General features: G+C 40.7%; 1 protein-coding gene across 1 annotated transcript; it reads left to right on the top strand.

The window, feature by feature from the left end:
• Positions 1-247: 247 nt before the first annotated feature.
• uxs1 (UDP-glucuronate decarboxylase 1) lies at positions 248-27,814 on the top strand. The gene is made up of 15 exons (XM_028992141.1): positions 248-335; positions 6,267-6,294; positions 7,395-7,443; positions 8,522-8,565; positions 12,892-12,952; positions 13,257-13,437; positions 14,581-14,685; positions 18,207-18,266; positions 19,101-19,222; positions 20,986-21,105; positions 21,418-21,461; positions 25,574-25,634; positions 25,858-25,915; positions 25,995-26,098; positions 26,990-27,814. Exons 1-15 carry the CDS (start codon positions 248-250, stop codon positions 27,119-27,121), a joined length of 1,257 nt encoding a protein of 418 aa, XP_028847974.1. The 3' UTR covers positions 27,122-27,814.

Here is a 27,814-nt window from a genome sequence, read left to right as displayed (position 1 = left end):
CGCTTCTCGCGGCTTTAGGCGACTAGTCGCGTGTATTACAGCAGTTGTTTGTGGTAAAGCGGGTTTTATCCTTCAGTAATTTATTTGGCGAGGGCCCCGACACCTGACTGGTTTGGATCGATTTAGCAGAAATGCGGTAGAAAAGTCCCGGTTTTGGCAAAAAGGCGGCGATGTGGCTGAAATGCAGTGAGTGAAGGGAAGCAGGCGCTTCCGGGTCCCATGCTGCTTTTGCGGCTGCTGGAGGAGGATGATGCGGATGACCTGGCTGATCACGGCAATAAACCGGAGAATGATGAAGTTGCTGGTCGCCCTCGCCCTGATCGCCTACATCGCTTGTGAGTAAAAAAAAAGAAAGAGCGAGAGCTCCTCGCATCAACAGGTAGCCCGGAACGGGGGGACCGGCAGTTCTCAGTACTGTTTCTGCATAGTGTTCAGTAGGCTAATATTGGATCAGTGTTCTGGTGCCAGAGTATGTCGAGTATATTCACAGCTGAGGGTACTGTAGTTTATCACTGTTGCAATTTTATGGTCCATAAGTGGTCCTCCTTCCAAACCCTCCAGAGCAGATAGACCCTACAAACATAATTTTTTCGATAATCCGCTTTGGTATTGTTGACGGGTTGAGCGTCATGAGGAGCAGAGTTATTTATGTTTTTATTAAAAAGTAAAAGAAAGTGAAGTGATTGTCATTGTGAAACACTGCAGCACAAAGAGGATGTCCTCTGTATTTAACCGTCACCCTTGGTGAGCAGTGGGCAGCCATGACAGGCGCCCGGGGAGCAGTGTGTGCTGTGGTGCCTCAGTGGCACCTTGGCGGTTCGGGATTCGATCCGGCAAACTTCTGATTACGGGGCCGCTTCCTTAACCACTAGGCCCCAGTGGAGGTTTCAGTGGGACCTTTACTCGAATGTTGGTGAAAATCCCTCCTCACGGAAACCAGCAGCACGCTTTATGGGGCAGTGGTGGCCTAGCGGTTAAGGAAGTGCCCCCATAATCAGAAGGTTGCCGGTTCGAATCCCGATCTGCCAAGGTACTACTGAGGTGCCACTGAGCAAAGCACCGTCCCCACACACTGCTCCCCGGGTGCCTGTCATAGCTGCCCACTGCTCACTCATGGTGATTGGTTAAATGCAGAGGACAAATTTCACTGTGTGCACTGTCTGCTGTGCTGCTGTGTATCACATGTGACAATCACTAAAAAAAAAAATCCTCTGTCATTGGTTATCCGAGTTGTCGTATGTGACACACCTGGAGCAGGAATGGTGAACTATGGAATGCATGATGTCATTTTTTCTGCCAGCTTTGCATTCCAAATTCCTCGGGCGTGTGTGTGATATTGTTATTTCCTAACTATATATTGGCTGACTGACCTCTTCTTTTCCCACTCTTCATTAATGTTTAAATATGGTTACCCCGGTTCGAATGAGCTCTGTTCTTCACACTGTTCACACTGCAGATAAAGGATGTGAGAAGAGGTCCTTCACGCCCTCTTTTTGTTTGCCTTGTGATGTATATACTGACGTTTTCTTTTCATAACCGTAACCGTGAGATGTGAACCGGCTTTTTTGCTTTTTCCTGAAGTACCATTCCACATTAATACAGTGTTTGCAGTGACGTTGCGAGACCAGTAGGTCAGTACTGGGGTGAAGGTGTAAAACCTGTTCTACTTGATGACTAGGTGGACAGAGAGACACAAAGGAAACCTGTTTTTGGCACAAGAGGCGGATTTTACGTCATTGATTCCTGTGAAATGAATGTGTTTAAGGTGTTGCTGGGGTGAGGTGTACATTCATTTGAGAGTGACGTGGATTCTTTTTTATTGCAATATCATTTAAGAATAATCATGTACTCGTATTTATGCTTGTAATAGTTTTTTTAGACCACATCAGCATTCAGACTGGCGATATTAATGTTCAGAATACTGTGTTATATTTCTATATATATATATCCAAGGCCTATTTGAATGTGTCCCACTGACCCTCGATCTGGCAAAACAATTCCTGGCCACCACGCTTCCTCTCCCATGTTTGGCAGTCACACCCGGATTCACCAGTCGATTACATCCTCCAGTACGCACTTGTCCATTGGCAGTGTTTCATTATATGTCCCTGTAACTACTGATTGTAAGGTGCTCTGGATAAGGGCTTCTGATAAATACTGTAAATGTACATTTTCTCAGTGATGCTTGGACTTTCTTCACAATTTCTCTTTAGGGAAGACCTAGAGTTTTAAGTCTTAGGATGGTCTGTTTTTCGTGCATTCCATTTTTATATTAACACAGTGTCTGCAGTAGTACGGGCAAATACCGTCCATAAGTTCACACTGCGTTTCATTTGGGGTGCACCGATACCACTTTTTTGGAGAACAAGTACGAGTACTTGCATTTCAGCACTCGCCGATACCGATACAGAGTACTTTAATAAAAACATGATTTAAATTTACAGGTAACAGCTTTAGTCAAATAATTTAACAAAACAAGGGACTAGTTTGGAATAAAGAACATTTATTTAAAATGAAAAGCATGTTGTATGCAACATATTACAGAAAAAATCATTATAAAGTAGGTTGCAGTAGGTTGTGGAGTCATGTAGTTTAGGCAGCTCCGCGTGTAGCGGCGGCTTGGGACATCGTATCTGGGCTCCAGAACATGGAGGAGACGCAGGAATCCCACATCTTCTACCTCCGAGAGTGGCTGGTCACTCCATGCAATGTATTCGATAATTGCCGGGGTTATTTTCACAGCACGTGGATTGTCTCTCTGGACATTTTCTGCAGCGTGGGTAAACTCTTTGTATTTTAGGTGCTTGATTAAATTACTTGTGTTAAACGCGCTACCTTTTGAACCTCCTCTGGACAATTTCGCTGAGCACAATTTGCAGTCCGCCTTTGTTTTGTCGTCTTCATTCACTTTGATATAATTCCACATGGTTGACATGTCTCGCCTTGACCTTCTCTCCGCTCTGGGCTGGGGGCGGGGCCTGGGGGGTACACGCAGCTCAAACATAGATTTCTCTGACCGTGGCATTGGTCCCCGGTATCGAGGGATTTTTAACGAGCACTTTAGAAAATGTGGTATTGAAGCCGGTATCGGTATCGGTGCATCCCTAATTTTTATGCGATAAGAGGAAATTTGGAACTAGTGTCTCTTTCATCCAGGTCATGGTTATCTCAAAAAAGGTTGATCCAATGTCAAATGCACTCGTTTTGGTTCCTCGACAACGTTTCGCCCTTCCATTCCATTCCAGAGGGCTTTCTCAAGTCTGACTTGACTGGTTGGAGAAGCAGGTTCTTAAACACTGTGGTAATTGGTGGTGACCTGTGGGTTGTCCTTCTCCCTGGCTTTCATGTATGTTAATGAGACCACCTGAGTGGCTGCATTGTGAGCGGGTGATCGATTATGTCTAAGGCCACCTCCTCTGTTTAACGAGGGTTGTTCAATCTTGCAGTAAACTGCTTCTCCCAGTTTCTCTAGCGTCACATCGTTGCATCTTTACTCGACCATTACCATGGTAATCACCTTAAGATCAGCTCTGCCCTTGCTATTAAGATCATTTCCGACGTGAAATGTGTAAATGTGGTTCCTCATTGCCTTGGTCGTTCTTTGCACATTCACTTTGTTTTCTCGGTGTGGCACTGTGTCTATAGGTTTGAGAATATTTTTATTGAAACTAAATCCACATTTCCTTGTGGTCCTTTGTGTCTTTTCTTTGCATTCCCCACCTTTCGGTGCCAAAGGAAGCTCATACCTCTTGTATTCAGTGTTGCCATCTTAAAATTATTGCAATTTCCATTCAGACGTTGCTCAGACAATCTTGTTCAATAACACATATCATCATAAACTGTGCATATTATATTGTATAATCTGACCTTTACCTGCAGAACGTTTGTGCATCACAACATGATCGACTAGGCAACTGAAGCACTGCATCATGGGATATGTAGTTTGCCCGTTAGCATTGCTTCAGGCCATAATAATAGATCTATATTAAATGCTTGCAAGTTTGACACCAATTTGTTATGTAGTGTATTCATTGGCTGTAAAGTCTCGTGAGATGAGTGTGCCTAAAAATAAGCCAAGTATGCAGCCAAATGAAAACAGAGATCTGTTGTGCTAATGAATAACTTAAAATTAAGGGGCAAAATGATCATGCATTATGGGATTTTTGTAATAATTTAGCATATATCATACAGAGGGTAAAATTGTGGTACAACAATGATAATTATCATATGTCTGGCAATGCTGGTTAACACCTAGTAGTATCTCTCTCTGGTGGTTATTTCTACACAGACCAGGTTGTCAAAGTGCAAGAAATTCATATTCCCACCCAAGAAAATGATTGTCAGTACCACAGAGGGGATAGTAAAACTCATCTGAAGTAAACTTAAATCATGTCAGCTTACACAGTGTAAACAGGGAATCGTGTTCAGTGACAGTGGTTTAGTTCCTTGTTGTTTTAGTAGGTTTTGTCTAGTTGTCTGGGATTTATTAAATTTGTTCTTGCACTGTAAAACAAAAGTTAAACAAGACTTTTACCCTAAATCCACCAATTGTTAACCACACCTTGTAGTGTGTGAAATGGTTCTGCGGTGGGCTGGCACCCCACCCTGCGTCTGATACGTTGGGATGGGCTCCGGCAGTCGCAACCCTGAGTAGAACAAGCGAGTGAGTGTGAAATCGTTGTGAATTATTTACTGAGTGTGTTGGTCTCATGCTGATTTGAGTTTATATTATTACAGAACGAACTGCAGGACTCATCTGATTATATCACCACACACTGGATAATTGTTGTCGTTTAATCTGAAAGTTGTGCATCTGTTAGCGTCAGAGGAGGTTGTCTGAACTGCAGTAGTTAATTTGGAGGTAATTTTTGTTGTCATATGTACTTATGATATATCATTTTTATATTTGTATATTTATATATGACAATCTGATTTCAGAGGAATATTGGCCACATTGCACGCATTTGTGATGAAATGTATTTATATGTATAAGTGGTGATTATTTGTCTCTGTGGGATACCATTCTGAACAATTCTGCGCTAATTAACACAGTATTGAGCCTTAATTACCACAAGATTAGCCATGATTGTTCAGACCAGTTGGAGTTTTTTGACTGGCCGGTTATTCATCTGACAGAAATAGCTGATGGTAACCACATCTACAGGAGGGACAGTCACTTCTGCTCGTCCTCTTAAACTGTGAAGGTCGTTCCTTGACTCGGCAGGATGTTTGGATCTATATGCTCCCCCACGCCCCAGTATATGGACATTAATAAATTATATGATCTGACCGCTCTTTGATGTAGACCAGTGGGGAACGACAGATTAAAAATACTCCAGAGTGCATCTGGGAATACATTTTTTTTAAAGAGACTGCAGTGACCTGAATGATTTTTTTTTTATTTTATTGTATATATATACATTTTTTTAAATTTTTATTTATTTCATTTAAAATTCCATGAATATAGCAACTGATAAGTGGCCTCAATTTCTTTTCTGCCACAGCTCTAATGATGGTTCCAATATAAGATTCTCATTCTAAATTTAAATCAGTAAATTACTATATCATGATTATTTGTGAGTGAAATAAGTAATGTTGTAGTGACTTACAGGATGTGGTGGCATCTTGTAGTGAATGATACCCAAACAGACCTGAAATATCTGAAATAATAATTCAAAGATTAAAAGCATAACCACTTGGCACATTACTTATAGGACATCAGCTATTGCACATCATTGTCTCCCTCTAAACAGAACACACTCGGTTGAAGGCTATATTACTAATATGGACTGAAGCAAGAGTTAGCGCCTAATAACAGTGTGTAAAATAATTGGTGTTTGCCAGTGAATCAGTATGTACAACTCGCTTACAACAGGAGTACAGCCGTTCATGTACAGCCAGAGCGGTAGGAAAAACTGCGTGGCTCTGCTTCCTGTGACCTCACCACCATGCCGGCAACAGTGCCTGTAGCATGCGTGATGATGTCGGACACATCAAACAAATGCAGGATACGTGCGGCAACATCATGCCGATTTATATATTACAAGCATGTCTAAGTGTGTAGGTGGCTTCTTCACTGCACCATCTTCTGATAATGAATATACTTTTCATAAATGTGTGCATGCTTTTCTGGTGTAAGTTGCGTTATCAGTTGTGGGTCATGTTTTGTGGGGTTTTTTTCCTCTGTGTGATACACACCCATGATTGCAGTGTGTAAATAGTTAATGCTGCTTTACTTTCCTGACTCCCTTCTTTCTTCATTTCAGCTGTCTGGGGAACCTACACAAACATGAGGTAGGGTCTGCTATATATTCACCTGCTTTATTCTGGTTCTGTAGTTGGTAGCCAGTTAGAAGACTGGTATTTTTTTTAGAGGTTATATTAATGTAATTACTGTGCTAATGAATCACATTGCACCATCATCCATTCCAGTTCTGTCTATCACAAAATGTATTTTCCTTTTATTTTTGCGTAATTTTTTCCCATTTTGGATATGTGTGGAATACATTTAAACAATGTCCAATGCTGGGATCAGATGTACGATACATTTCAGTATAGAAAGTACAGAAAGAAGTTCAAAAAGTGTTACACTCAAAAAGCACACAAGGAACAAGGACATCACTAAACTGTCCAGAGCTAATGATATTAGTGTTTTCCATATTTACAGGTAAAACAGGTAAATCTACCCAAAGCATGCATCTAGTGTAAAAAAATATTTATTTATAATATTTATGGGTTGCTATTTTGACTACATTCCAATTCCAGAAAATCTTAAATAACTATTTCAACCCCAATGTGAAATAATCCTAAAAAAATTACATTAATTAACATTAAGTAATGACTGGATTTTCCTGTTTGTTCATTTTGTAAATTGTTAAAAATAAAACTTTATTATTATTATTATTAGATTTTTGACTGTATTCTCACAGCTAAAACATTTGCACAGGACTATATGATCACATTTTGTAAAGTTTCCTACCCCCTGAAAGCCAGTCCCCATGTAAAAAGCAGCTTTTCTGAACTCACTGCACATCATTAGAGAGCCGAAATGTAATGATTTTTTTTCAGGTATTAAATCTGCAGCACTGCTCATTCCATTCGGGGCTGATTAAAATGTATGCTGTGGCTCAAGTGATGATGTGACCGGGTATAATGTGGGTTTGATGGCCTACTTGCAGCTGATCTGGATCAGGGAAGGATGAACTGCGGCACACTGGCTCATATGATTCACTGTAGCACAGCACACGGAGACACAACGAAATGTGTCCTCTTTATTTAACCATCACCCTTAGTGAGCGGTGGGCAGCCGTGACAGGCACCCGTGGAGCAGTGTGTGGGGACGGTTCCACTTTTTTTGACTTATTCATCCTCAGTTTTTTGTCTCTTAAAAACAGGTCCATACAGGAGCAAGGAGAACTGCGCATCGAGCAAAAGATTGATGAGGTTTGCCTGCATCTTTTCTTTCATTCTTTCCGCAGGGGCCGATTAAATCTATTTAGAGTTTTTTTTTCTGGCCACATCACACAGTCGCAGTGCAGAATGCATGCATGTTTATGTGTTAATTAATCACAACACTTTCGTTGCCCTGCAGAAGTAACAGATCCATATACTGACACACACACACACACACACACACACACAGACACTGGAGTATAAACAGTGGTAATGTCGATAATCATCTGCTCATTATCCTCCATGAACACCTGCTTATCAGCAGCAGCAACTCATTAGAAGACCACCATTCCTCACATCTCACTGACCTTACAGTTGAAAGGGACTAGCAGCTCTGTCCCCATGTACAAGGTTATGATGAATGGTGACATTTTGTCTTCTGCTTGAGTTCTAATAGTTCATTAAATAGACAGCATCCAAAAATTGACAATAAGTTTCATGACCTTAATCAAATTTGAAGGAAATTAAGAGTTGTGAAGATATAAAGATATATAGCTAGATATATATATATATATATATACACACACACATTTTGAAAGCAGTCAACATGTTGAAAAAGCATTTCTCCAGACCATGCTGGCTACTTTCATTGCTCTGCTCTGGTTGCATTGGTCAATTTCTGAAGCTTCTCTGCCCATTGTTGGACATGGGTCAGTATAGGCACATACACAACAAACTGTCAAAAGCTGTGTGTCCTGACACGAAGGCTCGCCTTCACTTCCCACACCCATCATAAAGCCTTGAGTGCTTGTGGTTTGCCTGTTTAATCATTAAATCTTGCATCAAAGTTAACAAATGTGTGTTGCTTTAGTTGTTAAATGCTGCTTTTTTGAGATTAGTACCTATGAAGATAATGTCCTGCAGGCACATATGCAGTTTCAAAGGGCAAACTATTACATTTCAATAATCGTGACAAACAATAGTTTGTTTGTCACGTGACAAACAAACATTTAATAATCGTGACAAACAAACATTAATCCTGTGAGGGTGAAGTTCCTTCTACCCTTGATGTGATGAAGCTGCTCAATGAACTGTTTCTGATTGTGTGTGCATCTGCGTGTTTTCCCAGGCTGTGGCCCCGTTGAGAGAGAAGATCCATGACTTGGAGCTGAGGTAGGTTTTTTCTAATAACAACTCATGTTGAACAGGAGAACAGTCCTGTCAGATGTTCTCTGAATTGTTGCTCATGTTTGAGTCTGAAATCACTAGTCGCCAACAGAAAAGAGAGCTGTTGTCATGGCAGCAGATGATTCACCACTGCCTTTAAACCCTGCTAGGTGCCTGGGCAAAGAATTTTTTCACCCCTTTTCTCGTTATGTGACTGCAGGGTACAGTGCAGTGCTTCCCAGTAATTACTGTCCATCTGATTTTTAATGAAAAGTGTTTTACTGTCAAAGGAGGGTTTTTTTTTTCTCTTGTTCCTGGAACATGAAACACACTCCATCGATTTCAGTGTACCTCTTCTGAGTAATATATACATATATGTGTGTGTGTGTGTATGTTTGTGTATCAAGGATCCAAGTGGATTTAATGGTGTACAAAGTGCAGTGTGAGTTTCCACCACAAACACAAAAGACTCTCTAGATCATCTTATATAAAGTTAATTGGTCTGTGGATTCTCACCATGTTAGCGGGTCATAATTTTATAGTATCAAATGTATTTTTCACACTTAAGGCATCACGTTGGTACCATTTAATTCATTGATATAAAATGAATCACAGACATCTCATAACCGGACTACTTGCATACTAATAAATGCATCCCAAAAGTGTTCCCTTTATAATCATACCACAAATGTACTAATAGACAGTTGCTGAGATATACTCATTTTCAAGTAGGAATGTCTAAAAAGGTCCAGGTTATTAGGCCTACAGGCCAGGGATATTATTTTGGGGTGAACATTATAGTAGCTCATTAATGCATTTTCATTCTTACTCTACAAAGGGAATTCAAACCATGCCAAATATAGAACCTGCACATCCAACTGTATTGAATTTAAATGTGGCAGTATTTATGCCTCTGCAGATTTTATATCTCCTCCTCCTCTGTTATGTTTATGCATACACCATTTAGCAATACTGTTACTGAGGAGGTCCCCTGACCCGCTACGCATATTCAATAAGCAACAAACTATAATGCATGGTGAGGTCTGACACTGTTCTGTCAGCACAAGCTGTTCGAGCTACAGGAGACAACATGGGCTTCCCACATGCATCAGTGAATCATTACCACCCGTGAACCTGCTGGTTCTACTGCAGACCAGGAATGTCCCACAAGAAATGCATTTGTGGAATGCAACAAAACGCGGCAGTCTTTGTAGTCGCCTTACACTTGCCCATTACTTCTGCTTCTAACATGGCAACATCAAGGACAATCATTTGCTGTTTAAAATGTCACACCAGCAGTCAACGTTATGTCAGATTGGGGGACTTGGGGGTGAAGCCCTTAAGTTTATGGAGTGCTATGACTGCCAAAATTAAATCGATAAAGACATCATATGATACAAGTAATTAAAGATGTTTTTGATTTTGCTTCTGCTTCCCTTAGGTGTATCAGTCGTTCTGATTGTTTGCACAATTTACCTGGCTAAAGTTTTATGCCAGATGCCCTTCCTGATGCAAACCTTCCCCATTTGCCCGGGATTGGTATTGGCACCATGAAACACAGTCACCTGCATCCCCAGTGGCTGCGTTGATGTCTTAACTCCCCATTTTAAATAATTCATGACCCATTTTAGCATTTAATTTATCGATTTATTTATCTATTTTGGTTTTTCACTTCTGTCAGATTGTGTGGTATTGACTTTGAGGTGGATTGCACCTGTGACCAGGAGAACCTGTGTTGTTGTTGTTTGTGTTGTCATTCGATGGTTTGAAGAACAGGCATAGAGGTTTATTTTGAGGATCTGTGACGAGAGTGGCATCACTAGCTAGTAAAAGTCAATATTTGGTACAAAGCTCATTCTCTCAGTGAGCAGCACTATCTGGTTTTATTTCTGCTGTCTTTCTGTGTTTGATTAATTATTAGCAGTAATGCTGGATTAATTCTGCAAACATAGAGACGGGTAGCTGATCCACTGAGCAGCCAGTGTTTCTTTGCTTGAGGTTTTCTATTTTCTTCCCCTTTCCTTCTGTTCCCACAGACTGCTCTGTACGTGCCATTATTCTGGCCCACTCATTCTTGGCTTTGCTCTCCTGCTCTCTTGCTATGATCATAATATAATGTACCTTCATGCACCTTCATGTGTTTCAGTTTGTCACAACTGATAAAAACACTCATTAACACCAGATAAGATACAGCACATTTTTCAGGCGCTTTGCGGTTTTGAGTACTGTGATATAGAGTTCACAAATATAGTTTTGGTTTGGAAGCTCTTATCTGGGGTTGAGCCTAAAATTTCATCCCCACTTGTTATACTCTATGCAATGTGAAAAAGATGCCGCTATTGTTGCCTGCTAACATCTCTCAGGTTATTTTTTCAGGTTCACAATTGTGGGTCTGTCACTTGTTTTTTAATATAACATTTTTCATACAAGTCTATTTATGCATATTACATTGCATGAGCACCAACCAGTCAGTCAGGTTTGAGCCTGTTATGAAACAACGACTGCTTGCTGTTCTACTCCTCAAACGCCAACCAATCATCAGCTGTATCACGGTCTTAAAGAAAAATGTTCAGTTCCATACCATATATTTATTTACAAATCACTTTAAAACAACAAAGGAGCTGACCAAAGTTCTGTACACTCCAAACATGAGAATTGATAAGGAAAAAAAAACTGATTTGCAATAATAAAAAAAAAGTGAGTACATAAAGTGACAGTTGTGCCTACTTACAGCATGACCCATTACGTTTGGGTGAAATGCGCTGAACTGATCAGGCAAGTGGTACCGATTGGGTACTCACAGCATGCATCGAAATAACCAGAGGTGGTACAGCCCTGTTTGGTGCCCTGTTTTAAGAAAGTCATTATGATTTAAGTGTTATTTAAATGTTTTCTGACACTATTTTCAATGTAAACTCTACAGCTGAATCCAATTTTTTTAAATATTATATAACCACTCACATCATAAAAGATTTCCCAGAATTGCCCAGGTATTGTTTTATCTGGTGTACGGTTACGCTGTATGCTGATGTATCTGTAAAAAGTTTATTATACTGTGGACTCATGATAATCTTTCAAAAACAGTTACATTTAAATTTACTTAGCAAATTATATTCCGCAATATTATACCATCGCTTATGATAAATTTATATGGCAATATGAATTTTATGCCATATTGCACAGCCCTACCTGCATTAAGGAAATTCTGACCAGCTCCCTTATCACCTATGGGCCAACAAAGACCTAAAATCAGGTCACCTACTTCGAACTTGAGGGCTCAATTTTTTTCTAGCAACATTGAAGTACAATTAATGTATGTGTGTGTGTGTGTGTGTGTGTGTGTGTGTGTTGACATGAAGCATTAACCATATAACACAGCATCAGCCAGGAAAAGAACAGGCTGAAGAAGAAAAAGATTCCTTTGTTAGTGTGGGGAATCTTATTAGAGGCAATGCGTCCAGGGATCCACATTCCAAGCTGATATCACATCTTCCACTGCCATGGCAACCACCACCGACTGCCAATTAAGCAGTGCAACAAAAACACAATACTGTTGTTAATTAGCTGATCATTTAACATCTTCTGTAAGGTGGAAAATTATCACGTAATGATCATGTAATACAAAATGGTTACAGTATAATACAGTATAGTTAGTAACATTTCATGATTCTAGCTCAGCAGTGTAATGTCTGTAGGTCGAGGACATTCATCGCACCAACCCAGTGAGGTGTTCAGTGAGGTGGCTGACATTAGTAACAGATTATTAAGGGCAATTTTGTAGTTATAAAGCAACAATGAGCAGGGAAAATGCAGAGAATAAAACTTAATTTTATAGCCTTTTGCCTGATATTAGCCTATTGATTTGTACTGCTTGCGAAACATCACATTTCGGAATCATCACTGGGGTGTCTATATGTCAAGTCTGGATAATAAGACGGTTTACACGTCGGCCGGTTCAGACCAAATCCCACCCGTGTGTCCTGAGGGCACAGTTGACCAAGCTCATAAAACCATGCAAACACAGAGCACAAGAGCTGAAGTAACCCCAGAGACTTGCGCATTTGTTCCATGCATGAATGTTTTACAGGCCAATCATATATGATGGTTTACATGCAAGTCTCTTTGTGCTGAACAGCTTCTGTTGGCACTTGACCTGCCAAGTGTAAAAGAGTTTTTGTAGATTGTATGTTTTTAACTGCTGTAGAAGTCTGAGGCATAATTTACCATATTTTCAAGAAAATGAGTGCAGACATGTACGGACTTAATATCACATGAAAGCCTGCTCTCCAAAAGCTGCAGGGTAAATTGGTGTTTTGTCCTTTTGATTCCCAGCATGTCCCAGAAGTACCCGCCTGTCAAGTTCCTATCGGAACGGGATCGCAAGAGGATTCTGGTGAGTTTTCCCATTTCACTCAGACCCCATATTTTACTGCATACAAAAGGCCTTTAAGAATGTCTGTGAATTTCCAATGGTAATCTTTTTATATGCTGCCTTGCACAGACCTGCAGTACCAGTACATACTTGACATTCAGAAATATTACATTTTCTTGTAACAGTTTATTTACCATATTTCTATGTAAATGTATTAGATTGTATCACTGGCCGTTACAGTCCGGTGGACTCATATAAGCAGGTAAAGTTTGTTGACAAGATCCCAAATGTACTTATTTCGGTCTCTCTAATGCCATTCCATTAGATCACAGGCGGGGCAGGATTTGTGGGATCCCACCTGACTGACAAGTTGATGATGGACGGCCATGAGGTGACTGTTGTCGACAACTTCTTCACCGGCCGCAAGCGGAACGTTGAACACTGGATTGGCCATGAGAACTTCGAGCTCATCAACCATGATGTGGTGGAGCCACTTTACATCGAGGGTAAAGAGTGATTTTCTTCTTCTCTGGGGGAGATAACAGTGGGTGTTGGTTTAACACAGAATCGGCAGTATGTGTTGAATGCTGCACATGCAGTTATTTAATTAATAACATTAGCAGACAAATTTCCTATAATTGCATTTTGCACACCCCATCTGTGTGTTCAGCAAATCACTGACAATTTCATTTGATTCTGACATCTAAAAGCAGCATCAGATCTTGTAAAATGAAAATAAACAATGCCTCAGCTTGCATTATAATATTTCGCTTGGTATGGAGTACCTGTTGCATGCGTTTGAAAGAATTGTTGAGGGGGGTTTTCCTAGAAAAGGGAATAGGTGCATCGTGCACCTTCATAAGTAATAAATTCATAGTCCATTTATATATTTTCTGCTGATAAGAGAATCAGGGTTTTAAAGAAACCGATTAATGGTTGAGGGCTGGACAGTGGCATGGCTCGGGTTGGTGCAGGTTTTCTGATGACTTCCAAAGGCACACTAGCTGAATTGGCGACTCTGAATTATCCGTAGATGTGTGTGTTCACTTTGTGAGTCAGGTGCGGTGGTTGGTTTTATGTTTTAAAATTCTTTTCAGCTGTTTCTTTTTCCTTTGATGTGTTCTGAATGATTATGAAGACTTTGAGTCACATAATTCATAATTCATAATGGTGTTTTTGCTTATGTGCTGCTGAACACTGATGTCTGAGTACTATGCGTCATTTATGACTGCGTATCTTGAAGGTGAAGTGATTGTCATTGTAAAAAACAACACAGCACAGCACATGGTGACACAATGAAATGTGTCCTCTGCATTTAACCATCACCCTTAGTGAGCAGTGGGCAGCCATGAAAGGCGCCCGGGGAGCAGTGTGTGGGGACTGTACTTTGCTCGGTGGTACCTCGATGGCACCTTGGCGGTTCGGGATTCGAACCGGCAACCTTCCGATTATGGGTCTGCTTCCCACCACTACCCGCTTTGCCACCACTGCCCCATCTTGAATGCAAACAGAGGTATCAAAATTGGTCTGTATAATTAATTGGCTCTGATTGTTAGTTTTGCATCAAAACCATCTGAATGCTGGACATGTCTAATGTGCTAACCATATGTATTAATAATCAATAATATGTCCCTTTCTCTCTGTTTTAGTGGATCAGATCTATCACCTGGCATCGCCTGCTTCTCCACCAAACTACATGTACAACCCCATCAAAACTCTGAAGACCAACACAATTGGAACACTCAATATGCTGGGTAAGGCAACAGGAACATTAAAGAATTGCTCTCTGAGTATATGTACATTTACATTTGTGGCATTTGGCAGACGCCCTTATCCAGAGCGACTTACAACATGCTTTCATGTTACCATCAATGAAGTAATCAGTTTTGGTTCACTAGGAGTCGATTCACCAGGAATCAAATCATTTTTTTTCACTCTATTGAAATTGTAGTTGTAACTCCACAGATCTTGCATAAGTTAGACTAAAAGAAAGTTACAAGTTAGTCTAAATATTCTCTAAAGAGCAAGGTCTTAAGCTACCATTTGAAAATACTCAGTGACTGAGCTGTTCTGACCTCGAGGGGAAGTTCATTCCACCACCGAGGGTCCCGGTGAGGAGTACTGGAGGGTCTGAGGTGCTGCCCCATGTTTGGCTTTGTAGGCCAGCATCAGTGTTTTGAAGCTGCTGGGAGCCAGTGGAGGGAGCGTAGCAGTGGGGTGGTGTGGCAGAAAACCAGTCAGAGGTAGACCTGCTAGAAGGGAATTACAGTAACCCAGTTGTGAGATTACTAGGGACTGAACTAGGGATGCACCGATACCGGTATCTGGTATCGGCCTCAATTCCACATTTTCTAAAGTACTCGTTAAAAGTCCCCCGATACCGGGGACTGATACCACGGTCTAAGAAATCTATGTATGAGCGGCATGTAAGGGGTCAATCACAGGCGCCGAGTTTACCCACGCTTCTAAACCAACACAACCCATGCTGCAGAAAATGTCCAGAGACAATCCACGTGCTGTGAAAATAACCCCGGCAATTATCGAATACATTGCATGGAGTGACCAGCCACTCTCGGAGGTAGAAGATGTGGGATTCCTGCGTCTCCTCCATGTTCTGGAGCCCAGAGACGATGTCCCAAGCCGCCGCTACACGACTGACGCGGAGCTGCCTGAACTACACGACTCCACAACCTACTGCAAGCCTCCTCTGCGTTTAGTTTCACCGCGGATATTTGGACAAGCAGTGTTAGCCCTGTGAAGCTAATTAGCTAATTTTTATAATTATTTATTCTGTAATATGTTGCATATATCATGCTTTTCATTTTAAATAAATGTGTCGGTGAGTACTGAAATACAAGTACTCATGCTCGTTTTCCAAAAAAGTGGTATCGGTGCATCCCTAAACTGAACTACTATCTGGGTGGCCTTTGTTGATAGATAAGGGAGGATATGTCTGACATATAAAGTTTCTTCATAACTGGCCATCTGAACTGGTCCAACTGCATTTACATTTACAGCATTTATCAGACGCCCTTATCCAGAGCGACTTACAATCAGTAGTTACAGGGACAGTCCCCCCCAGCAACTGAGGGGTTAAGTGTCTTGCTCAGGGACACAATGGTAGGAAGTGGGATTTGAACCTGGGTCTTCTGGTTCATGTGTTAACGAGTGTGTTAACCACCAGGCTACTACCACTACAACTGCAAGACAGACACTCCTGCCCTGATGAATGGAGAACGCGGAATCCCTTGCTGGGATACCTGCTCATAATCAGTTAATCAAAGATCTGATCTGATTCTGATTAAATCTGTGTCTTTAAAGAACTGATAGAAATACTGATGAATAAGATGAATAAGTCACTTTTAATCAGTCCCACAATGAGATTTCCCCAGGACGTGCTGTTTCGGTGTTTGTAGCTTTAAATGGACTATAAGGAGAGCGGCCTATAGAAGTGAGTGGGCATTCATGGAAATTACATCATCAACACCATTCACTAATTACAATGTTTGGTGCAAACAGGAAGTAGTGTCGAGTTTTTCCAGAAAAAAATAAAATGAACCCACTGGTTCATCAAAGGAACTAAAAAAAATGCATTTGTGCTAATTTTTACATCCGATCACCGAGCAACTGCAATGCTGCGCATGTTTGGAAGACATGAAGATCTGTGGAGTTACTTTTTTTAGGGGCGGGATGGGAAATTCTCTGGGCAAGGAGGTAACCTCCAGACCCAACCATGTGAGCTGCCGCTCTCTGAAGGGTTAAGCAGAATGACCTAAGCACTCTCTACACCTATTGCCATTTCTATTCTGCAGGACCATAGACAGGCTAGGGGAACTCGTATTAATGTTAAATAATCTCATAATTTACTTTATTTACATAAAATACTCAAATTCGTATATAATAGGGCACCTTTACACTATGCACAGATGCAGCTGTTTTAATATAACAGTTGAAATTATTTGAATGTGGGCTTATGGTCATTGCATGTATGTTACTTTTTTACAGTGTTTTGCCTTAGTTAATTTATATAGTAGGGCCCTTTGAAATCAGTTAGATATTTTTCCTTAATTCAATTTTTACCATTATAATTCTTATGAACTCAAGGTTTTCCTTTATAAATGTATTTATTCACCTATAAACCATGGAGGTAAATCATAAACTATGCTGTCTTGAGTTTGCTTCTTTTCTCTGTTTCTGATTTGAGCTATTGACTAAGTGGTCGTCACATATGTTCTTTTAGTTCTTTCGATAAAAAAAAAAAAAAAATTGTTTGGTATTGTTCTGCTCTAAACCTAGCACTAAAAGTCGAATTATGTCATTCCTGCATACATTGCCCATGCGTGGAACCAATCGTGCAAGTGGTCCGAATCTGGCACTGACAGCCTCTTCGCCATCCCACCTCAACTGGAATCATGTGTAGTGGGCTGAAGAAACGATAATTATACACAATTATCCATTTTGTTATATTCCGTTCGCGTTTTCCGCATTGCTGAAATCATAGGGCCCTAGTACAGAGTTGCAAACTCATAATATCAATGTCAATTTTAAACTCTATTTAAATATCAAATTCCAATCACAAATATTACAGGTGTAATAATAATGAAGACATCACCAATAATTCTAAAATAATTTTATTATTTTGCTTGAATTAACATTTCAATCTTTCCTTGTTTTTTATTTTATTTTATTTTAAATCTGACCTGAAAATGATTGACTATGTTAATTTCATGAAACACAATAATGTATAGACCTCAGCTGCTTTCTCATCTTCAGACATTGAAAAACACAAGAAGTGCCAGACATCAGAGACACTGGCTGCTAGCCCATGCAGACGATGGTCTCATCTTGTTTTACATGCCATTATGCAGGGAGTGGACTGGTAGCCTCCGGCCTCAGGGACATTTGCCCACGTCAGACACGCTCTGCCCAGTGTGATGAGGGTTTGTGTTCAGAATGGTGAGCTGCTTTAGCTCTCTGTGGACCCTGCCCAAAGCTGTCGGTTCTAGGCTGCTCAATGTGTGGCTGTTGAGTTTCAGGTCTGCCTTTGATTTATGTCTTCACCTGACAGCCTGTTTGACTGGAATACAGATCTTGTTAAATCCCTATTCACTTCTCATTGTCTGTTTTGTAGGCACAATTCAGCTATCCCAGCATTCACCAGCCATTCTTGATATACAGTATTAATCAGCTTTTTCTATGTTCCAGGAAGTTTTAGACTCTCTCCGGCATGTTTCGCATATTAATTGCTTAAATTGCTTCTTTTTGTATTTGACAGGGCTGGCCAAGCGAGTTGGAGCTCGGCTACTTCTGGCCTCCACATCTGAGGTGTATGGAGGTGAGTGTTAATGATTAGTGACCTGTTTCTATAGGATCTTATTAATGCACGACCTGCACTTAATATGGAATACTCAACATTATGATTCATTTTATTTGTATGCAGAAGGTTAGATGAGCCTCAGCAAACCTAACCTCAAAATCCAAGAAGACTGCATCCTTATAAAGTAGCCAAGATAAACACATGAGGCAGTGAAAGCTGTAGTAATATGCTGTTCATTTGTATTCCTGTCATGTTTCTACGTATTAAATCAGTTGTACGTGCATAATTTTTACACTTAAAAATATGTACTGCTGTTGCTGTACTGAAACACATTCAATGCAGGAGTGACTTCACCGTGCAGCATTTTTATAGTAGTGTTTTCCATAAAAAAAAAGCCTCTGTCCAGTTGAAATCATTTGCATTATAATCCCCTGACAGGGCTGCTGATGCTGATGCTAGGCATCACGTATCTTAAGAAAAACAGACTGCTTGAGGCATCAAAGATGACAGCCCATTTTCAGCCCTCTGGGTCGAAAGTAATTATACAAACCTGGACACCTAATTAGCCCTCAACTGTGTGTTGCTGTCACTGTGCTGGAATATTCTATAAAATTAATTTAGGGATCAAAAAGGGGTGGAAACTGCCAGCTGTTTTACATGATGAGATGGTTTACTTGGATCACAGAAGTCTCTGGACCCCCTAACAGACAGACAGGCTGCAGTTTTCAGCTGGTTCTTGGTCTGTGACTAGATGAAGTGAGAGTTAGTGACTTCCACCAGTTCATCCAGACTACAGATTTGTTGGTTGTGGTTGGCCAGTGCTGATGCCTGACTGCATGTTTTGCGTTTCAGACCCAGAGGTCCACCCTCAGAACGAAGACTACTGGGGTCACGTGAACCCCATCGGGCCAAGGGCATGCTACGATGAGGGCAAACGGGTAGCTGAGACCATGTGTTATGCATACATGAAGCAGGTGAGACTCAACACAGCACGCTGCTTTTCACCATCAAATTCAAATTTTATTTGTCCGATACACAGTCATACACGGTATGATATGCAGTGAAATGCTTTAGCGACTGTACAGACCAGAGTATTGCAAATATTGCAAGAATACAGTGAACCAATATGCAAATATTGCAAACATAACCAAATATTACACTTTTCATGTTTTACCATAAAATATGTGTAACGGGTAGGGTGTAGGTGTGCAGATGTGGAAAGTGAGAGTTAAGTAAAAACATTTGTGCAAAATTCTGGGGGGGGGGATAGAGTCCAGAAGTTATTGAAAGTGCTGGAGTGTATTAGTGTTCTGTCCTGTTTGAGGCACATTAGTATATCTGAGGGAACAAACTTTTTCAGGATGGGTGACTATAGTGGACATTTTGAAGTCGGCCATTGGATTCAACTTTTGTTTTTTCAATAGGAAGAGGGTCATGTGACACATGTGACACAAATTTATTGGTAATTTCACAAGTAAAACAATGCTTTAACATAACTTTATTCTTTCATGAGTTATTTACAAGTTTCTGACCACTTATAAAATGTGTTCAATGTCACCAACCATTCCAATTTTATTAAGGTGTATCCATAGAAATGGCCCACCCTGTACTTGCCGTTGTGTTGAATTGAAGATGTTTGCCATTATTTGGCAAAAACGCTGCACCTCAAATGCATTTAAATGGAGAACATCAGTGGATGGTCTCGTGCATGTGCAGAGTAATCATTGTTTATATGAACAAATTGATATATGTCCTCCAGGTTATCTGAACCATGCAATTCTACCTCACTGCCATGTTCAGACCCTAGATGCAGTTCACATATGACTCAATTGGTGGGCCATTGAAGGGAATTGAAAGGGTTAATTTTGCCATGGTCTCTGGTCACAAACAGTCCAGGCTTTGTGTAAGCTGCGCTGTCTGTGTCTCTCATTCAGGTTACTTGTATGTTGATTTTGCGAAATTTTCACCGTTCTGCATGTGTGTGTTTTTGGGTGTGTGAATATTACTATTTGAATATTTGACATTTCACCCAATTTCACTTCTTTACCCTTTAAATTAAAAGGCTGTGATGGTTCTGAGCTAGCAGGCTGCTGTTTCTTCTGGATAAGGCTTTCTGGCGCCGCTCCCCGTTTTCTGCTCCGTCACCTCCTCGTCTGATTGACAGCAGCCCTTTTATTTGATCTGATTGGACTCTCTGTCCCCGTAGTGTTCGCCACCCCCTGCTGATTGAGACCCATCTTCTTGTCAGAGTTCTCCGGTATCTTTGGTTATGCTGGCCGTCCATCATTCAGACAATCTGATCATTACAATAGCTGACACGTCTGCCATTTTCCGTAAAATTAAGTTTAAAGGCATTTCAAGTGAATGTATATTATGTCCTTTAAGAAACTGTTGATGGAAGTGTGTGCTGATGCTGACGTTGTTGTGAGCATGTGGAATAAAGGCAGAGGTTTTCCTAAAACCAACTTTAAGTGCAACAAGCAGCATCAGAACATTTCCCCTCAGGGGTTTATGTAGATGTCTGATCATCACCCTGTGTTGGGCCTCTGATTCAAGCGATGCTTTTCTTCTCTTTTACCAGCTTCTCTTTTCTGTACATGCCAGTAGAACAGCAGACATTTACTTATTCAGTCCGGAGATGTCATCCAGCATACTAGGAGTGTAATATTTTTATCCTCCATCATGCCTCTCCATCCTGACCTCCATTGTGTTGTCTTGTCTTGTCTTATCTCCTCAGGAAGGTGTTGAGGTGAGGGTGGCACGCATCTTCAATACCTTTGGCTCCCGCATGCACATGAACGACGGACGAGTTGTGAGCAACTTCATCCTGCAGGCCCTCCAGGGGGAGCCACTGACGGTCCGCTGTCCTTTTTATCCCTCGTCTTTAGTTCAGACATACTGATGTGGTCCATGTATTAATTTACTATACTTTCTCTAGTGCGCTGTTCTTGTTTTGATGCATTTTTTTATTAATGTTAGAATGCCCACCAATTTATAAAGAATTTATGCAAACAATACTACTTGTGTAGACACATATGTATGTATTAATCTGTATATTTCTGTTTCTGTGTGTGTGTGTGTGTGTGTGTGTGTGTGTGTGTGTGTGTGTGTGTGTGTGTGTGTGTGTGTGTGTGTGTGTGTGTTTGTGTGCGCACATATGCCAACACAGGTTTATGGTTCTGGATCCCAGACACGAGCCTTCCAGTATGTCAGGTAAACGGTGTTTAAGTTTCCTTCTCTTCTTATGAAACTGCACTTGCCCGTTTGGGGATCACACAGGGTGTGTGTGTGTGTGTGTGTGTGTGTGTGTGGTGCGTGTTTTAAATGGGTGTTGCTTCTGGGCTGAATCTGTGGGAGGTCGTGTTGACTGAGCGCTGAAGGAACTGCAGTGCTTTTGATAGGATTAACAGCGCTCGTCTTCAAGGTATTTCAAAGGCCTTTGGGTGTAAAAGGCTGCTGCCTTGGTGCATACAAATGAATGACTTGTGCCAGGGGAAGGTGTGTTTTGGGTAGACCACACTTTAGAGGTGGAGGTGTTTCCTATTTATCATCTCCAAAAAAAGGTTATTGTTAATTATTTAATTATAATTGATTTGAAGAAGAGCACATTTAAACACACACGAGTTTCATCTTGATTAGTTGGTTAGTTGATTTTAAGGGGGTTGAATTAATCAATTATTTGTGATTTAAGGAGAAATTTTGGAAAGAAGCATAACTACAACATTAATGCAAAAAAGAGAAATATTAATATTTGATATGCTGCTGATATTGCAAGTTGTCCCACTTTGTCCCAACAAATAATGGAGACATCTGCAATTTTCAATTACACCTCAATGGTGAGAGACAGAATTAAAAAAAAACAAACCCTTAAAAAACACATTGTATGATTTTTGCATTGCATTTTTTGCAATTACTTTGCGTTCACCAAAACCAAAGGTCTCCTGACATTTTTTTTTTTTTTTTGCTTTTATATACATCTTAGTGGTTCCTAATCTGAAGTCTCTTTCCAAAACTCTGCATTGTTGCAGAATTACAGCCTTTTTGATCCAATCCCACAATGAGATTTGCACAGGACGTGCCATTTCGGTGTCTGTAGCCTTAAATGCTAATGAGGAGGAGAGAGGCGTATAGAAGTGAGCGTGCATTCATGAAAATGATGTCATCAGCACCGACACTGGTTGTTCAGAGGCTCGTGTGATGGAACTTAAAAAATACTTTTGTTCTCATTTTTACATCACCGAGCAACTGCAATGCTTCACACGTTTGGAAGCCATGATGGTCTATGGAGATAGTGTTTTAGGAGAGGGGCGGGAAATTCCTGAGCAGGAGAGAAACGGAATGTAACCTCTCCCCTTATGACGACATAAGGTTGCCGGTTCGAATCCCGATCTGCCATGGTGCCACTGAGGTCCCACAGGTCCCACTACCGTCCCCACCTGTCATGGCTGCCCACTGCTCACTAAGGGTGATTGGTTAAAAGCAGAGGACACATTTCATTGTGTGCACTGTGTGCTGTGCTGCAGTGTATCACAATGACAATCACTTCACTTTCACTTCATAAGGGGACAAATTCCAGATCCGACTGTCTGAGCTGCCACAAAGCAGAATGGCCAAAGCACTCTTTACACCTATCGGCATTACTAGCCACTGCAGGACCATAGACAGGCTCATCCTGTGTCATTTCATCCTGTTGGACATGTCTGCAGCCTTTTAAGTTCTAAAATATGCTTGGTGCTGTTTTGTTTTTGAAGTCAGGATGCCTACAATCAATGAACCACTATCTTTGAATAATTTATGATTTCCTGTTAATAAGAGTTTTTCTGATTGCACAGAAACCTTCTGGTTATTTTTTACTTCAGTCTAATCCAGGTGGCATTAAGGTTTTTTTTTTTTTTTTTTTTTTTTTCCTGTCTTGGCTGTAGCCCTATGCTTAGCGAGCAGTGCCAGTTTGAAAATAGTGCCCTTTACTAGAATAGGCAGAATAATTAAAGAAAGTTTTATCTTGTTAGATATTTGTAATTAGCGGTACTTACCAAAATACTGAAGTACTAGCAAGTTCAGAAAAATTCATTGGTATTTTTTATATTTTTGTTTCAAATAGATATATTCAGATTTTTATTTCGCTTTTTTTGTGGTTGTGACTGCAGAACTGTGATTTAGCTTTAACTGAAATTCCTTTGCTTTATTTTTGATAAAACATAATTGTAGACACTTATTATGCCACTCCTTTGATACTCAGCACCCAGGTCAAACCCGCTCATCCTGCTTTCATTTAAGCTGCAATTTCCACACCATACAGTATAGTGATATTATTTATGCTCAGCTGTGACTGTAACCTACATCACTCTGCTCTTCTAGCATGAAAAAACCCTACAGACATTAAATACCTTCCACTAGCCAGAAGGTCAGCCCGTATTAGACTTCTGCAATTTTTTTCTTACAAAAAAAAAAAAAAGGGCAGTGGTGGCCTAGCGGCCCCGTAATCAGAAGGTTGCCGGTTCGCTGAGGTGCAACTGAGCAAAGCACTGTGCCCACACACTGCTCCCCGGGCGCCTGTCATGGCTGTCCACTGCTCACTAAGGGTGTTGGAAAAGATTTTCAAAACATTAATTACAGAGGACACATTTCATTGTGTCACCGTGTGCTGTGCTGCAGTGTTTCACAATCACAATTACTTCACTTTCAGCAAGGCACGTTTGCATCACATTTAAATTTTACGTTTACAGCATTTACCAGACGCCCTTATCCAGAGCGACTTACAATCAGTAGTTACAGGGACAGTCCCCACCTGGAGACACTAAGTGTCTTGCACAGGGACACAATGGTATTAAGTGGGATTTGAACCTGGGTCTTCTGGTTCATAGACGAGTGTGTTACCCACTAGGCTAATACCACCCTAGCATCACACAGATGCACTCACAGACAGGCAAAATGAAGATCTGCTTTGGTCAGATCTGAGACACTAATTCATTTACCAGTCAAAGCTCTAATTAGTTGACTTTAGATCAAACACTACAAAGGGAAATGCAGTATATGAATCCTCCTGCATGACCTCAGGGGTCGTACAGGAATCACAGTGGGTTGCGCAGAACTTCAAAGCTCACACTGCAAGAACATTCCAAAATAATTACTTGAGTAACTTATTAACTCTGTTATGTCCTTAGAAAATGCACAAGGCAACATATATCATGCCCAAGGTCACTTAGTGCATTGCAGTATCTTTGAAAGGTTAAAGGTTAGGTGCAACGTTAGGGTAAATTCATCAGTCCACAGCTGCTTCTGCTCACCAGCTGATCACTGCTGGTTCCAATTAACTCCAGTTAACATGACCGGCATCCTTAACTGGCCTCACAGTCACCACATGATCTATGAGGACGGTGGCTTGGCATCGGGTAAAGAACTGTTGACAGTAACTGGACATGGTCTGTGTAAAATATCACAAATAAAAATTTTTGGAAAGTGAAGTTGGAATTCTTAAGTTTGTATAAATGTGTATGCCGGTGGTTTTGTCTTCAACTAGAATTGATTCAGTTGTGAACTCTGCAGTGAGTTTAGTCCTTTTCTTTACTTTAAAACAAGGAATCTGTCCTGCAGTAAAAAGACCCCATATACCTCAGATCATTTATTTTGCACACAACTGATTGATGCTGGTTGTTGTTTGACCAGCACTTTTGTGAAAGGTCCCCTATTTTGATATGTTTTTTTGCATTTATATCAGTCTTGTTGGTCCCCTAATACTGTATCTGAAGTCTCTGAGGAGGAGAGAGGTGAGATGATGAGTTGACTATAGAAGTTAAGGTTCTGCATTCGCAGAAATGACGTCATCAACACTTCTTGTTTGGTTCAAACAGGAAGTCGTGGTGCCATTTTTCCTGAAATAAGTCAACCTGGTTGTTCAGAGTTAAAAAAAAACAAAACATTTGTGCTAATTTTTACATCCAATCACCATGCAACTGCATTGCTTCACACATTTGGAAGCCATGATTGTGGAGTTAGTTTTTTAGGGTTGGGGTGGGAAATTCTCTGGGCAGAAAGAAAATCTGGGGAGAAATTCCAGGTCTGTGCATCTGATCTGCCACTCTTTGAAAGGTTAAGCAGAATGACCAAAGCACTCTTTACACCTATCGCCATTTCTAGCCACTGCAGGACATAGACAGGCTAGGGGAACTCGTATTAAAGTTAAATAATCTCACAAAGTCAAATTTTCATAATAGGGGACCTTTAAACTTTTTCATATCACATTTCTAATCTATTAGTTCTATTCCATTTCTGATGTTTATTTCATTGTTTTCCTTTAAAAATCTCCTCCCTCTCTTTTTGTGCAGTGATCTGGTGAACGGCCTTGTCTCTTTAATGAATGGAAATATCAGCAGTCCTGTTAACCTGGTAAGTGTTTTTGTAAATAAAAAAAATGATGTATTTGCAGAATTTCCAAAAATGAATTAAACAGAGCTAAATTGGAAACATCCAACTACACTGAACTCAATAGATTGATCCCATTGACCTTCTATTATTACAGACACCTGATTGAACAGTTTTAGACAGGATTGGAGTAGTGCATCCCAGTAGGCTTCTGACTGTTGCATCATCCCTTATTTGTCCCACACAGGGGAACCCAGAAGAACACACAATACTTGAGTTTGCCCAACTCATCAAAAGTCTGGTTGGTAAGTTTCAACAGGAGCTCCTCACCCTGATTTTCTCAAACAGCCCCCCAACATGAACATGTTTCCTCTCCTCCTCCAGTGAGCCGCAGCCAGATCCAGTTCCTCCCTGAAGCCCAGGATGACCCCCAGAGGCGGCGGCCTGACATCCGCAAGGCCAAGATGCTCCTGGGGTGGGAGCCTGTGGTGAGTCTTTCCTATCAATGAATATGAATGGATACCTGATTCCTGCTGAGAACAGTTTCCAATTTCCTCTCATCCGTCAGACTTGAATGCCTCCAAGGTTCACATTTCCTCTTACTGATGCTGGAATATTTTGCACTTACAAACTGCAAATATTCCTGACGTCAAACTCTGAGAGAAGAGAAGGGCTGTATTGTGAAGAAACAGTGGGTTACACTATGCAGATTTCCATCAAAATGTATAAATGTAAATGCTGTTAAATTTACATAGTTAATGCAGGAATCACACATTCTGCAGCATTAATAATTACCAACGCATACAATCATTTTCATCAAAAATTATACAACCCCACAAGTTAAAGAAAGATGGACAGCAAGAAGAATCACTCGCTGTTACTTATTTTTAATTATTCAGATGTTACTTGTTGATAATTGGTTTGTCAGTCAGTTTTATATTATTCTTTTATCACTTTTTAATTAAAAAAGCATGGACATCTATTTTGAAAGGTTGACATTGTCTACACATTGCCAAGCCTGCCGTACATCAGGGATCAGTCAGGCATCAATCCCAGAAGTATCAGGCCAATAAACAGAATCAATAATGGCACTGGCATAAATAAAGTCTTCTGTTATTATTTATTATCCGCGTTACCCAAAATGCACCAGGTTCACTTGATAAGCGGATCCTGTAGCTACCAGTTTAAATGTCTGGTTTTAACTTTCAGAAGAGAAATATGCATTTTCCGTGTGTGGAGGAGGTGATGTTACCTCAGGCCATAATATATTTAGCACAGTGTTCATGACTTGGACCATGTGAAGTGAAGACTTTGGATTATGATATTTACCGCATTTGACTGTCTAAATAAAGCAAATCTGTGCGTGTGCACGCATACAGGTGCCTCTAGAAGAAGGTCTGAACAAGACCATCCAATACTTCAGACGGGAGCTGGAGTTTCAGGCCAACAACCAGTACATCCCCAAACCCAAAGCAGCCCGTATGAAGAAAGGCCGTCCGAGACACAACTGAGATGGCGTCTGTCTGTCCAGCTGTCAGTCCATCAGGGAATACTGAGACAGCCAGATGGTCTACATGGCAGGAACGTGGCGTTTGGAGGAATTCTTATTCAAGAAAGAGCGCGAGAAACGGCCACTTTTGGTCTCTTGTGTTTTTCATGCTTTATGTAGAGACGTTGTAGAGAAACCTGATTGAAGCTTTAGCTTTTATGGATTGATGTGCCTCAAAAGAAGAAAAAGGACAAGAAGGAACCGTAAAAAAAAAAACTGCTGACCTCGCCTTGCACTTTGGTTTTTGTCCATTGTCTTGTTTTGTTATTTAAGGATGAAACGCCATGTTTAATTTTATTTTCAATGTCAGTTTCTTTGCCGATTCTGTGATCAGTTTGGGTTTTAATGCCATAAATGCTGTGAGTGTCTATTCTTAATATTATTTTTTTAAAACAAGACAGGAATCTTTTCAACTTGTCGTTTGAGGAGAGTTTGGTTGATTTGAAAGAGTGCAGCATTGCTCCGAAGAGGTGTGGCCCCCTGCCCTTAGGACAAAATGAACCGAGAAAAGGAGGGGAAATGCAAAACCGTCCCTTTTTTCCGGCCCAGCTCTTTGTTGGTTTAAGCCATTTTGTTGAATTGTTTAGTGAGACCTCCACACAGAACTTTTCAAGTTTGGGAATGGTAAAAATATTTTAATAAAGGATTCACAGTG

The sequence above is a fragment of the Denticeps clupeoides genome, chromosome 9 (assembly GCF_900700375.1).
Source record: "Denticeps clupeoides chromosome 9, fDenClu1.1, whole genome shotgun sequence".
NCBI classification, from domain to species: domain Eukaryota; kingdom Metazoa; phylum Chordata; class Actinopteri; order Clupeiformes; family Denticipitidae; genus Denticeps; species Denticeps clupeoides.
This window is presented reverse-complemented; position numbering and strand designations above follow the sequence as displayed.

Bases quoted from the DNA above. Each gene is read 5' to 3' on its own strand.
- uxs1 (XM_028992141.1), top strand. From the start codon at position 248: ATGATGCGGATGACCTGGCTGATCACGGCAATAAACCGGAGAATGATG. The intron at 14,686-18,206 runs GTAAGGCAACAG...TGTATTTGACAG, and splicing joins TGGAACACTCAATATGCTGG to GGCTGGCCAAGCGAGTTGGA. The intron at 19,223-20,985 runs GTGAGACTCAAC...TTATCTCCTCAG, and splicing joins GTTATGCATACATGAAGCAG to GAAGGTGTTGAGGTGAGGGT.